This window comes from Schistocerca americana, chromosome 9 (assembly GCF_021461395.2).
Source record: "Schistocerca americana isolate TAMUIC-IGC-003095 chromosome 9, iqSchAmer2.1, whole genome shotgun sequence".
NCBI classification, from domain to species: Eukaryota; Metazoa; Arthropoda; class Insecta; order Orthoptera; family Acrididae; genus Schistocerca; species Schistocerca americana.
The window spans coordinates 62,599,856-62,616,279 of record NC_060127.1 but is presented as its reverse complement, the minus strand read 5'-3'; the positions used below and the strand labels follow the sequence as shown (position 1 = coordinate 62,616,279).

At 40.9% G+C, this 16,424-nt stretch overlaps 1 protein-coding gene across 1 annotated transcript in view; it reads left to right on the top strand.

Moving 5' to 3' along the window:
- LOC124550640 (myogenesis-regulating glycosidase-like) overlaps nt 1-13,562 on the top strand; it is a 46,128-nt gene extending 32,566 nt beyond the window's left edge. Inside the window, exons 4-5 of the mRNA XM_047125364.1 lie at nt 234-390; nt 13,363-13,562. Of these exons, the coding sequence (XP_046981320.1) occupies nt 234-390; nt 13,363-13,562 (357 nt within the window). The remainder of the gene's footprint in view (nt 1-233; nt 391-13,362) is intronic.
- Nucleotides 13,563-16,424: the final 2,862 nt, after the last annotated feature.

Here is a 16,424-nt window from a genome sequence, read left to right as displayed (position 1 = left end):
GTGTAGTACCCACAGTGCTATCAGCTGGGATTGTCTCGCGGTGTGCAGAGGTCGTAATGATCTAGGTCATCAGTGTACTCGCTGGACATCCTGTGTACATGTTTCACAAGTGTCTATTCAGTTGCCTCTCCAGTGTGAATGTGTTTGAATTTCCTGTCCGCGCCTCTCTCGGTTAGTGATCCACCCCGTGCCAGTGCAGTGAATCAGGGCCTCACTGAGTGACTGTGTTTCAGACGGTGGAGCTGAGCCGTAATCTGACGGCGCTTCACGCAGCCTACGCACCGCGCATCCTGGAGCTGATGGGCAGAGCCGTGGAGGACGGCAGCCCCGTCAACCCACCCATCTGGTGGATCAACGCGACGGACACCACTGCGCAGGTCATCAACTCAGGTGCGACTCAACGGCCCTTACGTAGCCGCTCTCTACCCGCCGTTAAACACTGACGTGATGAAAGTCATGGGATAGCGACAATCGCATATGTAGATAGCGGTAGTGTCGCGTACACAAGGCATAAAACGGCAGTCCATTGGCAGAACTACGTTTTGTACTCAGGTGATGCCTGTCAAATAGGTAGCGTCGTGATTATGGCCGCATGACAGGAATTAACAGACTTTTGACACGGTATGCTAGTTGGAGCTAGATGCATGGGACATTCCACTTCGGAAGCGTTAAGGAATTCAATATTCCGAGGTCCACAGTGTCAATAATGTGCCGAGAATACCAAATTTCAGCCATTATCTCTCACGATGGATAACGGAGTGGCTGACGGTCTTCACTTAACGACCGAGAGCAGCGGCGTCTATGTGGAGTTGTCAGTGCTGGGCTACGGCAGCATACAAGTAGCGCGAGTGCCTTTCCTAACAGCATGACATCGCATGCAACGCCTCTCCTCTGCTCGTGACCATATCTGTCGGACCCTGTACGACTGAATAACCGTGGGCTGGTCGGATGAGTCACGAATTCAGTTGGTAATAGCTGATGGTATGGTTGGAATTTGGCGCAGATCCTAAGAAGCCGTGGATCCAAGCTGTTTACAAGGCATTGTGCGAGCTGGTGGTGACTCCATAATGGTGTGGGCTGTGTTGACACGAAATGGACTGAATCCTCTGGTCCAACTGAACCGATCATTGACTGGAAATGGCTATGTTCCGCTACCTTTAGACCATTTGCAGCCACTCATGAACCTAATGTTCCCAAACGAAGATGGAATTTATATGGATGACAATGCGCCACATCACGGACCGCAATTGTTTGCAATTGGTTTCAAGAACATTGTGGACAATTCGAGTGATGATTTGGTCACCCATATCGCCTGACATGAATCATATGGAACATTTTTGGATGTAATGTAGAGGTCAGTTCATGCACAAAATGCTATGATTGTTTTGTATTATATGTGATTCTGAATAAGAGAAGACTTAATAATAGTGTTAAGTGTTTTTACTGAAGTGAAGTGGAACCAAGTTGGGAGGAATTTCCTTCATGTTTTATATCATCTTCAGAGGCACTGGTGTTCTCTGGAGTGGCTGCCTGTATCTGCAATTGAAATGTAGGAAAGGAAGTCCACGGTCATATTTTCGCAAGATTAAAAGGGGCAGATGGCAGTTATAAGAGTCGAGGGCATGAAAGGGAAGCAGTGGTCGAGAAGGGAGTGAGACAGGATCGTAGCCTATTCTCGATGTTATTCAAGCTGTATACTGAGCAAGCAGTAAAGTAAACAAAACAAAAATTTGGAGTAGGAATAAAAATCCATGGAAAAGAAATACAAACTTCGAGGTTTGCCGATGACATTGCAATTCTGTGAAAGATAGCAAAGGACCTGGAAGAGTAGTTGAACGGAATGGACAGTGTCTTGAAAGGGGGATATAAGATGAACATCAACAAGCGTGAAACGAGGAAAATGGAATGTAGTCGAATAAAATCAGGTGATGCTAAGGGTATTAGATTAGGAAATGAGACACTTAAAATAGTAGATGAGTTTTGCTATTTGGGGAGCAACATAACTGATGATGGTCGAAGTAGAGAGATATAAAATGTAGACTGGCAAGGGCAAGGAAAGCGTTTCTGAAGAAGAGAAATTTGTTAACATCGAGTATAGATTTAAGTGTCACGAAGTCGTTTCTGAAAGTATTTGTGTGGAGTATAGCCATGTATGGAAGTGAAACATGCACGATAAATAGTTTAGACAAGAGAGAATGCAAGCTTTCGAAATGTGGTGCTACAGTAGAATGCTGAAGATTAGATGGGTAGATCACGTAACTAATGAGGAGGTACTGAATAGAATTGTGGCACAACTTGACTAGAAGAAAGGATCGATTGGTAGAACATGTTCTGAGGTATCAAGAGCTCACAAATTTAGTACTGGAAGGAAGAAGCGTGGTGGGTAAAAATCGTAGAGGAGACCAAGAGATGAACACACTAAGCAGATTCAGAAGGATGTAGGTTGCAATAGTTACTTGGAGATGAAGAAGCTTGCACAGGATAGAGTAGCATGGAGAGATGCATGAAGCCAATCTTTGGATTGAAGACCACAACAATAACAACAACAGTAAATAAAGTTCATATTGTGCTACTAATGGCAATTTTTGTCTTAGAAAAAAATAACTGCATGTATGAGACATCAATTTCAGGCATCATGTGATAAATTCTCACATCTTTCTCGCATTAGTTCTACTTCATGGCTCCTTTTCACGCAGTTAGTCACACTTGTCTCCCTGGACGGGTACTGGTGAATTTATTTATTTATTTCGCAACAATCCTCGTGTCACTGCCCATGTGAGTGAACCTTTCTTATCACAATGCAGCATGGTGCCCACAAGAAAATATCAAACACTCGCTGCCAGTTATGTGGGGCATCGTGCGTTCCATGATGCGACGAAATACACGCGATCGATCGGTTCTATATTTTCGTGTGAAGTGGATGCGATCTGCGGTTTGTGTTTCATGTCTGATAATATGATCATTCCCGTTTAAGAATGATGTATACACGTACATCCACATCTGCAACCTACAAAACCACTGTGAAGTGCTTAGCACAGGATATGCCCCATTGTACCAGATATTACAGCATTTTGATCTTCTACTCGCGTGTTTTGTTTTGGGGAGCTCCTCCTGCTGACTCCATGTGGCAGGCAAACACATGGAGGGTGATCACAGAGGGCACTAATTTCTTATGAAACTAGTTCAGTTATTATTTGTCCTAGGCGCACAGATTTATGATACGACACTAGTTTCGCTACTTGATTACCGAAATACGAAACACACTTTTAATTACAGTTTAAGTGGACACGTTAAAGCTAATTATGACTACTAATCAGTCTTCCATCAGAGGGAACGCTCTTCTAGTATGCTGTATTGTTCTAGAGGACGTGTGAATTCGGAAGATGATGACAGGCAAATTATACCTGTTACCTGGCATCACAGGACAGAAGGAAGTAGAGTATCAGACGCTTATATATCAATACTGTTTCAGTATTCCTGGAGAGACTGGTTGGCAAACTGATATCATTACATACAGCTATAAAGCATTTAAAATGCTGTAAATAAGCAAAAGATGTTGACGGAAAATGAAATAACTACAACATGTAGAAATTATTCCATTCCATGTTGGCGTGGTGGTAGTGCAAGCTTTTACTGCTACAGTTTACAAAACAGTCGTAGGCTGTACAATATTTGTTATTAACTCAGGAACGATCAGTTACGCCCTGATAGGCCATCATCAGGCATCGAAATTTTCTGCCAAAAAGCATCCGGCAACGCGGTGCCGCAATCTTCTTATCATGGATTGAGTGGTATTCCTTATCACTTCGGCACTTATCGAAGCACATGCTCTGACAATTCTCTCTCGTATACCGCGCAAATAGTAAATATTCGCCGAATACGGCGTGTCCATCTAACGTGCCATTGACACTAAAACACCATTCGACGGTTTCCCAATACGACACTAATAGGAACGGTAAGACTAGTACCATCGAATCAAGCTAATGTGAATGATGTAGTCCTTCGAAGAACAAGTGACAAGCTTCTCATTTACGATAAGTGCCGAAGTGATAAGGAGTACCACTCAATCCATGATAGGAAGATTGCGGCACTGCATTGATACCAATGGTCATCACTTCGAACACCTTCTGTAAATGGACGTTCATGCCACCTTCACGAACTTCGTTGACCTTCAAAGACCTTACTGTTACACATCACTGGATTCGTCTCGATAGCCGCTATCATAAAATAAGTGCCAAACTATAGCATTCCATTTAAAAAAAGCAAAGTTGACCTTCATGTCTCTGAAGCAACCCCACCTAGCAACAAAAAACGAACGTCATATTATGGCCCCCATTGTCCCATGCAACTTTCGTCCCACTAACTTTTCAGCTCCTATCATCCTTTCGGAGTTATTCTTGGTGGCAATTGTTAGTGACTCGCCCTGCATGTTCTTTGTTGTCGTTTCTTGTTAACAGTATCAGCTTATTCCCAAGAATTAGTAGCTTTACTCAGTTAAATATTATGAAGAAATCTAATCTGCATTTGGATCGCGCTTCCCTGACTCTTGTGCAGAAATGCGTACAGTATACTGCTGCATCCATTTTCACTAAGCTACCACAAGAATTCAAAAATCTTAACAGTAATCTACGCGCTTTCAAATTGAAAGTGAAGAGTTTCCTCATGGGTCACTCCTTCTATTCTGTCAAGGAGTTCCTTGAAACTTCAGCTGATTCGTATGTTATATTGTTGATTGCATTTTCATTAACTTCTGGCTTGTCTTTTTTTGTTCATAAACATTTTATTTTATCTGTTATTACTTTTATGTTGTAATTTCACGTACTGACACGTTCCATGGAGATTTGCTCCTCAATTTGGTCTTGTGGAACTAGAAATGTAAAATAAATAAAAAATAAACTAAAACGTCCATGGATATGTGGCATTGTTGGGAATATTGCACATGCAAACTGCAATATTTTATGCAAACTACAAAAACGTGGGAATGTTAAAGAGCTGAGGAGTGAATTTCCTACGTTATTATATACTACCTGAGTTGAATTTACTTCTCTAAAGATACTAACATGTTCACATTTCATAGATCACACCCTCAAGTTATTGATCTACCCACGTGTAAAATGCCTGCGAGTGAAGTTTATATTGAAGTAACGATTTCTGAACGTCACCCAAGAATTGACTGAGTTATATGGACTGTATGTTAGATTGTAACGTATGTTGACGAAGTGCACTTCCATGGTACTAGCTTTCAGACTTTTTTTCTTGAGTCTTCGGTTGAGAGGCACCCACATGCCTTGCTCATACTGTGGCATCAAGCAATCAGGCCTGCAAGATGAGTGGTCTGCCAAGCGTGTGGATTCATTGTTATTTATCAAGTAACATGAGCTCTAGTACTCACAATTAAGTTACAAATTATCCTGTTTGAATATTACGCAACGGGAACGGAAATGCACATCTGACTATTAGTAATTTACACAACTCTGACTGTCCACTACGCACTGGCAATACCACATTTTCTTTCTTATTTAATGGCTTTGATCAACGCGTGGATATCGCACTGAATATGAATGGCGCACACATTATATATTCTGGGTATCATGACAACATACTATTCGAAGGAAAAGGCCACCAATCTTTTTCATTTCACTATCTTATTTAAGCAAACAGAAAACAATTTGTACAGAAACCAGATGGCAGTTATAAGAGTCGAGGGACATGAAATGGAAGAAGTGGTTGGGAGGGGAGTGAGACAGGGTTGTAGTCTCTCCCCAATGTTATTCAATCTGTATATTGAGCAAGCAGTGAAGGAAACAAAAGAAAAATTCGGAGTCGGTATTAAAATCCATGGAGAAGAAATAAAAACTTTGAGGTTCGCCGATGACATTGTAATTCTGTCAGAGACAGCAAAAGGACTTGCAGGAGCAGTTGAACGGAATGGACAGTGTCTTGAAAGGAGGATATAAGATGAACATCAACAAAAGCAAAGCGAGGATAATGGAATGTAGTCGAATTAAGTCAGGTGATGCTGAGGGAATTAGATTAGGAAATGAGACACTTAAAGTAGTAATGGAGTTTTGCTATTTGGGGAGCAAAATAACTGATGACGGTCGAAGTAGAGAGGATATAAAATGTAGACTGGCAATGGCAAGGAAAGCGTTTCTGAAGAAGAGAAATTTGTTAACATCGAGTATAGATTTAAGTGTCAGGAAGTCGTTTCTGAAAGTATTTGTATGGAGTGTAGCCATGTGTGGAAGTGAAACATGGACGATAAATAGTTTCGACCTGCGCTTGTCTACTTGTTTACCCTCCTTATTTCATCCAGTATGTGTTATTTTGCTTCCAAGACAACAGATTCCTTCTCTAAGTCTACTTCGCTATCATCAGTTTTGACGTTAAGCTTATCGCTAATCTTATTTCTGCTACACTTAATTGGTTTCGTCTTTATTCGGTATTTCCTCAATTCATATTGTATACTCAAGAAGACCGTTCACTCCATTCAATAGGTCCAGTAATTCTGCTTCACTTTCAGTAAGAAGAGTAGTGTCATCAGAAAATCTTATCACTGATCTTCTTTCCCCCTGAATTTTACTCAGAGTCTTGAAACTTTCCTTCATTTCTATCATTGGTGCTCCTAGTATAAATTGAAAGTCCATTTTAATCCGAGAACTTCGTTTTTGGTCATCCATTGTTTTTGTTCCCTTACGGTGCTTATATGTATTATATATTATAGGTCTTTACCTACTGCTTACTTCAATTTTTCTTGTGATTTAAAAAAGCTTTCAATATTTTGTGTTGTGGAATGCTTTTTCTAAATCGATAAATCGTAGGAAGGTGACTTAATTTTTCTTCAGGTTTGCATCCATAATCTGGCACAAGGCCAGAGTTGTCTCGTGATGTCTTTACCTTTCCTATGGCCAAACTAATCACCATCTGATACATTCTCAGTTTCCCTTTCCATACTTCTGTATATTATTTTTGTCAGCAATTTGCATGGGTGACGTTAAAGGCGATTGTACAGTATTTAAAAATCATTCCCTGAGCATTAAATAAAAATTTAGTTTCTACAAGGAATCATATAACTTTCTTGGCAAATGCATTTCCGAAATTGATGTCTGAAATACTTCTGTACCATAGAGACAAGAGGGAGATTGAGACAATAATTAAATCACTGGAGACTAAGGATTCTCATGGTCATGGTGGAGTGCCTAGCAGAATATTAAAGTACTGTGCTGCACATGTTAGTCCTGTATTTAACCATATTTGTAACTTTTCCTTTAGGAATGGTCAGTTTCCTGAGCGATTTAAGTACTCAGTAGTAAAGCGGCTTTATAAAAATTGAGAAAGGCATAATGTAAATAATTTTAGACCTATTTGTATGCCATTAGTGTTTGCTAATGTTGTTGAAAAGGCTGTGTATGTAAGGATAATTGATCATTTTATATCACACGAATTTGCTCTCAAATGGACAGTTCTGCTTTAGAAGTCGTTTAACAACTGAAAATGCTATATTCTCTTTTCTCTGTGAGGTAGCTTATAATTGGTTCACCTCTTAGTTTAGAAATGGACAGCAGAAGGTCATTATTCGCAAAGTTGATAACGGCTGTGATATAGGGTATGAGTGGGGTACAGTCAAGAAGGGGATGCCCCAGGGATCAGTGTTGGGGCCCCTCCTGTTCCCTATTTATATAAATGATTTGCAATCTAGTATTATGGGTAACTCTAAAATATTTCTGTTTGCTGATGACACTAGCTTGGTAGTATAGGATGTTGTGTGCAACATTGGCTTAGTTTCAAATAGTGCAGTACATGACCTAAGTTGATGGCTTGTAGAAAATAAACTAACACTAAATTACAGTAAGTCTCAGTTTTTACAGTTTCTAACACATAATTCAATAAAATCTGGCGTTTTAATTTCACAGAATAGGCATATGATTAGTGAAACTGAACAGTTCAAATTTCTAGGTGTTCAGATAGATAGTAAGCTGTCGTGGAAAGCTCACATTCAGTATCTTGTTCAAAGACTTAATGTTGCCACTTTTACTGTTCGAACGGTATCTGAAGTGAGTGATCATTCGACATGAAAATTAATCTACTTTGCTTATTTTCGTTCGCTTATGTCGTATGGCATTATGTTTTGGGGAAACTCTCCCCATTCTAAAAGGATATTTTTGACTCGGATATGAGCGGTTCTGGCAATAAGTGGTGTAAGTTCATGAACCTCTTGTTGACCGCTGTTCACGAATCTGGGTATTTTGACATTGGCCTCACAATGTATATATTCCTTACTGTCATTTCTTGTCAACAATATTAGTTTATTCCCAAGAATACGCAGCTTTCACTCAGTTAATACTCGGTAGAAATCGAACCTGCGTTTGGATCGGACTTCCTTTTGCGCAGAACGGTGTGCAGTATACTGCTGCATCCATTTTCAGTAAGCTACCGCTTGAATTCAAAAATTTTAGCAGTAATCCACTCGCTTTCAAATGGAAATGGGAGAGTTTCCTCATTGGTCACTCCTATTCTGTCGAGGAGTTCCTTGAAAAATTAAGCTGATTCTTATGTTATATTGTTGATTGCGTTTACTTAAACTTATGGACTGAATTTTCTCGGGTTCATAAACATTTATTTTAATCTGTTATTACTTTCATGTTGTAATTTCATGTACTGACACGTTCCATGACCTTTGAGATTTGCTCCTCAATTTGGTCCTACGGAACTTGATGTGTAAATAAATAAACAATTATATAAATTCTGTCATAGTTGTCGCACCTGTCTTTCTTTCATATCTTCAGGACTATGTGGCTGGTATTCTTTGCAAAAGTCTTATTGTATGTTTCGAGTGTCATAGATTCTAAAACTACCTTGAGTAGTCAGTTTGTTGACATTTCGTCCGATGTTTTGGAAATTTCGAAAGAATATTATCAATCCTTTCTGCTTTATTTGATATCAAGTCCTCCAAAGATTGTTTAGACACTGTCTCTAATACTGGAACCCCTATATCTTTCACACTGACTCCCATTACTTCTTCTGAAAAGTCTTCAGACACTTCCGTGTCCTCTTTAGTACACGTGTTCCACTTTTCCGTTCTATTGTCTGCATTCAACACTACAATATCCATTGCTCTCTTAATGTTGACTCCTTGCTTTTAATTTCACGAGAGGTTGTTTCAACTTTTCTATATACTGAATCAGTTCTTCAGACAGTCATTTATTTTTCGATTTTTTTCACATTTTTCCTACAGCCATTTCGAAACGACTTTCGTCCACTTTCTTATTATTTCAGTCCTAAGTTACTTATATCGCTGTATTCCTATCTTTACCTATACATTTTTGTACTTTCTTCTTAGATCGATCAGTTTCATATACATATCTTTTGTTAAGCGAAGGTTCCACCGCAGTTCCCTCGATCAGATAGTGCAGGTGCAGACTTGCACTATCTGATCAGATGAATCAGCACATGCATAAGTAGTGAGGAACTCACCGCTAGATGTTACAAGGTAGGGGCCCAGCAGTATAAAAGGAGCTGGGGAGGAGTGTCACTTTGTCAGCAGAGCAGCAGCAACAAAGGAGTGAATCAGTCAATAAGGCTCACCAAACCTTCAGATGTCAGACAGTCAGATCGGTATGTTGTACGTCGATAGAGTATAAACCAAAACACCTGTTGAGTTAGTACTACGTGCTGCAGTCCAGTACAAAATGCGTAATCGGTAATTGAAAGTAACACCAGAATGACAGGAAAAGCGCATCTGTGGATCAGTCCTCTGTAGAAGTCCAGTGGGTGAGGTGGTAGAATATGATATCGTTGTATCAAGGTTCCGCTTTCAAATCCCACTGATGGCAATTTTTTTAACTGCCAATGCTTGAAACTTACATTGGAGAACATTTTCCTAAGATATAAAAGGACTTTTCGGAGTTTGTAGCAATGTTCTTTTGGCGGTCTGTTTTCGCTTCGTTACTTGGACGTAGCAAACCTATATACACTATGTGATCAAAAGTATCCAGATAGCTGGCTGAAAATGACTTACAAGTTCGTGGCGCCCTCCATCGGTAATGCTGGAATTCAATATGGTGTTCACCCACCCTTAGCGGTGATGAAAGCTTCCACTCTCGCAGACATACGTTCAATCAGGTGGTGGAAGGTTTCTTGGGGAATGGCAGTCCATTCTTCACAGAGTGCTGCACTGAGGAGTGGTATCGATGTTGGTCGATGAGGCCTGGCACGAAGTCAGCGTTCCAAAACATCCCAAATGTGTTCTATAGGACTCAGGTCAGGACTCTGTGCCGGTCAGTCCATTACAGGGATGTTATTGTCGTGTAACCACTCCGCCACAGACCGTGCATTATGAACAGGTGCTCGATCGTGTTGAAAGATGCAGTCACCATTCCTGAATTGATCTTCAATAGTGGGAAGCAATAAGGTGCTTAAAACAGCAATGTAGGCCTGTGCTGTGATAGTGCCACGCCACGACCACACCATAACACCACCGCCTCTGAATTTTACTGTTGGAACTACACACACTGGCAATTGACGTTCATCACGCATTCGCCATACCCACACCCTGCCATTGGATCGCCACATTGTGTACCGTGATTCGTCACTCCACACAACGTTTCTCTGCTGTTCAATCGTCCAATGTTTACGCTCCTTACACCAAGCGAGGCATCGTTTGGAATTTACCAAGGTGATGTGTGGCTTATGAGCAGCCGCTCGACCATGAAATTTAAGTTTTCTCACCTCCCGCCTAATCCTAATGAGTTTGGAATTCCTGCGTGGTGCTCTGGATAGATGTCTGGATATTACAAATTACGTCCCTCTTCAACTGACCACATTCGAAGTCCGTGAGCTCTGCAGAGTCCCCCATTCTGCTCTCTCACGATGTCTAATGACTACTGAGGTCGCTGATATGGAGTACCTGGCAGTAGGTGGCAGCGCAATGCACCTAATAAGAAAAACGTTGTTTTTGGGATGTCCAAATACTTTTGGTCACATCGTGTACATTTGTATAGATAGGTGTGGTGTTCTGTTGGACATGTGCAACAGAACAGATACCACTCGTGATGAAGCAGCTAGTGCATTTGTAGTTTAACGGAATAAACATGAACAATCAGAACAGTAGCATAAAGAAATAATAGCTTCACACATTCAAAAGTATTATTAGTCTCATATAACACTTTCACACATAATACAACAAAAAATTATCATCTTTGGCGTTTGAACCTAGGACTGCTGATACAACGATCCAACGTTCTAGCAACTTCCCCACATTACCTATATGCACCACTTAAGTGGACATTGTATGTCCCATGCCGCCAATGTTTAATTATCGAATTTTGTGACGCATTATCTTCGAAACTTTATAAGATACCAAGTTTCAATTTTCCATAATTACTGAATATACCTTTCTAGATACACTGAACTAGAATTATTACTAAAATTGTATTGTGGGGCATGTTATCTTTTTTTTTCAAACACTCAATTTTTTGGCAGAATTTTGTAAATAAATGAACATAAAAACCAAACAACTCATGACATTGTATATATTCTTGTTCCATATGTGTTGAATCTCACACTTGGCATGATGAGAAAATTTCATGTCTCTACCATCAGTACTTTTTTAGAAAATGGGTCATTTATTGCAAAAAATGTAGTTCAGAAATAATGAAGTTTAAAACTTTTTTGTTACAAATTCTTATACAGACTTATATTTCTACGTCTTTTATGCACTAGAATTGCCCTGGCTGATAGTCTGGGGTTCAAATGGCTCTGAGCACTATGGACTTAACTTCTGAGGTCATCAGTCGCCTAGAACTTAGAACTAATTAAACCTAACTAACCTAAGGACATCAAACATACATGCCTGAGGCAGGATTCGAACCTGCGACCGTAGAGGTCGCTCGGTTCCAGACTGCAGCGCCTAGAACCGCACGCCCACTCCGGCCAGCGATAATCTGTGTCTTCTTCAGTGTCACAACAGCCCAGTGCTTCTTGCCTCCTCCTTTTCTTTCTTGCTTCTTTTGTCAATTGCTGAGCAGCTAACTGCTTCACGCACACGAAGCTCGTCCAGTCCCGCAGTCCTTTAGCTGTGTTCTGTCCAAATCTCACACCCAATTTCTCCAGAACCTTAAGTCTTTCATAGTTCCCAACATTAAAAGTTATTACAGCAACATACACTGCTAACTTTAGAGTCATAAGGCGAACAAATACATTTTTAGGCACACGGCACCACACGACATTATTGAAGGACTCATTCACGTTCCGTGTCTTCCCATGTCAGCACTTCTTTAGTAGCTCAGGATTTGTCATATCTCTGTAAATGGGTTTGATTGCCATATAATCATTAATTTTACCACTGTCACTCATTTCTAAAGTTACTTTCCTTTCAGATGCATTAGGGGGCGTGGTCACTTCAGAAACATTATCGTGGTTTCCTTCACTGCTGACACACGTGTTTTCAAGTACTTCAGAAGAAAATGCAGGTTTCACATACCTGTTAGCCTCAAATTTGCGTTTCTTGAAGTTACTTTTAAGCTGAGTAATTTTATTTGCGTATAAAAAGCAATAGTAGTTAGCGTACTACAAAAATAGTCGATAATCAGAATACTTTCAGCGAAAACTAGTATCAGAAACAATGGACTGATTTGTTTATTCGTAATGCCAACTTCTGAGACGTAGCAGTAGGCACAAAACAAAGCAATTCACTGCCTTCTAGACTGTATAGTTCCCAAGATATGACTGCTCACCTATGGCAGTATATGTGTAGCCGCAAAATTTGACAGTCACATGTCAACATTGAAAATATTATTTGAAGGTCTCGCAGTTGTCTGATTTTACTGTATTATATACCAAAATGTTCAGGAAAGTCCAAAGTATATCATGGAGTAGAAAGCAGAAAATATCAAATTTCAACGAATTTTACGTACAATGTCCCCTTAATCAGAGTTATGCCTTTCCTGTTCTCCATAGTTCTGGTGTTACTTTCAATTACCGTTTACTCATGTTCTGGTGGAGGACAGTATAAAGCATGAACGAAACTGGTATTTTGGTTAACACTCTATCGACACACAGCGTCCGGTACCGATCTGACTATCTGACATCTGGAGGTTTGGTTGTAAGTGCCCGAAACCGGTAAAGAAATTATATTTCTTTTATGCAACTGGTTACTTATTATTTCGCTGCAGAAAAGAACTATATTAAAATTGCCAAGATAAACACCGAAGTTGGCGAAAAATACGAGCTAATTTGGCAAAGAAATAACACCAAATTTGGCAAAAAATTACGGCGAACTTTGTCACGAAATAAAACAATTTTTTCCTGTGCCTCATTATTGCAAGTGGTCTCCGACTACAAGGAAAGGCTTCTCCCTCGCAGAGTTCCTGCTGGGCGAGGACCTGCTGGTGGCGCCGGTGCTGGAGGAGGGCGCCGTGACGCGCGACATCTACCTGCCCTCCGGCCGCTGGAGGGACGAGGCGGACCCGGACCACCCGGTGCTGGAGGGGCCCGCGTGGGTCGCCAACTACTCCGCCCCGCTCAGCGTGCTGCCCTACTTCACGAGGCTCGCCGACGACTGAGGCAGCTGACCCCGCACTCGAAGGCTATTCACACCCAGGTCAACCTCTGAGTCGGCGGAAAATATTCGACAGAAATGATTTAAATAAACTTCACGGAGGACACTGGATAATTTTTCATATTTCGTCCTTATCAGTTGCACTGGTATTCAGGGTGTTACAAAAAGGTACGGCCAAACTTTCAGGAAACATTCCTCACACACAAATAAAGAAAAGGTGTTATGTGGACATGTGTCCGGAAACGCTTAATTTCCACGTTAGAGCTCATTTTAGTTTCGTCAGTATGTTGCATCACGTTGGAATGAAGCCCCATCCGTAAAGAGAACATTTTCACTGAAATGAGGATTGACACATTGTTGGATGAACCATTCGCAGAAGTGTACCCGTTGAGGCCAATCAGCTGCTGATAGTGCCTGCACACGCTGTACATGGTACGGAAACAACTGGTTCTCCCGTAGCACTCTCCATACAGTGACGTGGTCAACGTTACCTTGTACAGCAGCAACTTCTCTGACGCTGACATTAGGGTTATCGTCAACTGCACGAAGAATTGCCTCGTCCATTGCAGGTGTCCTCGTCGTTCTAGGTCTTGCCCAGTCGCGAGTCATAGGCTGGAATGTTCCGTGCTCCCTAAGACGCCGATCAATTGCTTCGAGCGTCTTCCTGTCGGGACACCTTCGTTCTGGAAATCTGACTCGGTACAAACGTACCGCGCCACGGCTATTGCCCCGTGCTAATCCGTACATCAAATGGGCATCTGCCAACTCCGCTTTGTAAACATTGCACTGACTGCAAAACCACGTTCGTGATGAACACTAACCTGTTGATGCTACGTACTGATATGCTTGATGCTAGTACTGTAGAGCAATGAGTCACATGTCAACACAAGCACCGAAGTCAACATTACTTTCCTTCAATTGGGCCAACTGGTGGTGAATCGAGGAAGTACAGTACATACTGACGAAACTAAAATGAGCTCTAACATGGAAATTAAGCGTTTCCGGACACATGTCCACATAACATATTTTCTTTATTTGTGTGTGAGGAATGTTTCCTGAAAGTTTGGCCGTACCTTTTTGTAACACCCTGTATAATACAGTTACCGGTTTCTGCCTGACACGCTCATTCTCAAAGCATATACCTAAATATTACGAAGTACGTGTCTTAAAGTAATGTATGTCCATATTATAGGTACTCATATGCTTATAAACATATCTTGCTATTAACCGTAATTATGCATGCAATATGGTGCCAAACGAGACAGCAAATTATACAGTGGGCAACAAGTTTCATATCAGCGCACACTCCGCTGCAGAGTGAAAATCTCATTCAGTTTCCAAACTAGTTTCAGCAACAATATCACCACGTCAATGATTTCCTTAATTCTAAAAAATAGCATTCTTATGTAAATATTGTAATGCATTATTACAAGTGTACTGTTTGCTTCCAAAATAAACGTTCTGTGAATCATTTCATAATACCTTATTTACTTCACGTCATGGCATGGTTTTTTTACGTTTGTTGCCGCTATTTTCGGCATATTTTCTGTTATTAGACAACTATGCCGTTAGTAAAGAAATATGAAAAAGTTAACTTACTGTGGTGTGTGTACTGTAAGACCTTCGGTACACACACCATCAGATTATTTGACTTGTCGCTCTAACTAAGTAGGCGGGTGTCATCAATATGTCTCGTGGTCTTATCGTGGCGTGTTTATCTTCTGCCGTTAGGTAAGACGATAGAAATGCCACTTGCACGCTTAGAGTAGCAGATTGACGGTGACCAACTTTAAACAGAACTTGATTAATTTTCACACTCATTTATTAAAATAATGACAAACATAGACATTACGTAACTTGATTCTGGATGCTGTTTACAATTGACAATCTGAAGTTCCCTTGGTCTTGGTACGTTAATCTTATTCTCACATATCTCTGATACTTGACAAAGTGTCTATACCTTTCTCTTCATGCCTATGTACAGGAATATGATAATCTTATTAGGCGCAGACCGAAACTTGACTAATGCAGACAAATGCAGACTGACTAATCGGATGTCTGTACACTCGTTATAATACCTCGCGCATTCAGGTATCACTGCGCGAGTGTGATCCGCGAGGAGAAAAGGTTCTACGTTAGCAGCAATCTCATTGGCTGCGTTACATATTAATACGCGGATCGGCGGAAGCAGAATTTGGTCCGTCTCTATGACAACGCCATCTCGTAGTGCGGAGACGGACGAGCGCTGCGCCGGCGCTGTTGTGCTTAGCGGGGCGCGCTCTAGTGGGAAAGTTGTGTACGCGCTGAGTACGCGGAACTGTGTACACAACACTTACGTATGTTAGCGTTATACTATTAGAATTGCGGTAGTGCTGCGGATACAGGTTCGGTGTGTAATAGGTTGCTGTGTAGTTTGTCATGTACTCACGTTCGTTGGATGGCTTGCAGCTGCTTTTAAACACAGAGAAATATAACTTTTGCACCTGATTGGTAATCCAAAACATTACGCCTTCTTACTGTTGAAATGCGTCGCGAGAAAAAGTAGCGTATTACGAGAATATTTTTAAACTGAACCTTAATCGACGTTAATGGATGGCAAAATTGGGTGACTTTCTCTGTTGCTCATGTGGAAGAGGTAGTACAGCACTGGAAAGCTTCCCTACCTGGGATGTAATAGCTTATGAGGCTACGATGTTGTGTGATGCTGTGTGGTCTTCTACTGCTCCTTCTAACACACCATAACTAAAAACATTACTTCTGTTCTAAATAAATAAACGAATGTGGATTTTTAAATATTTCGGTTAGATAATGTGGGTGTACGACTTTCCTGCTTTTTGTTTAACGTTGGTGGACCACATCGCAACAA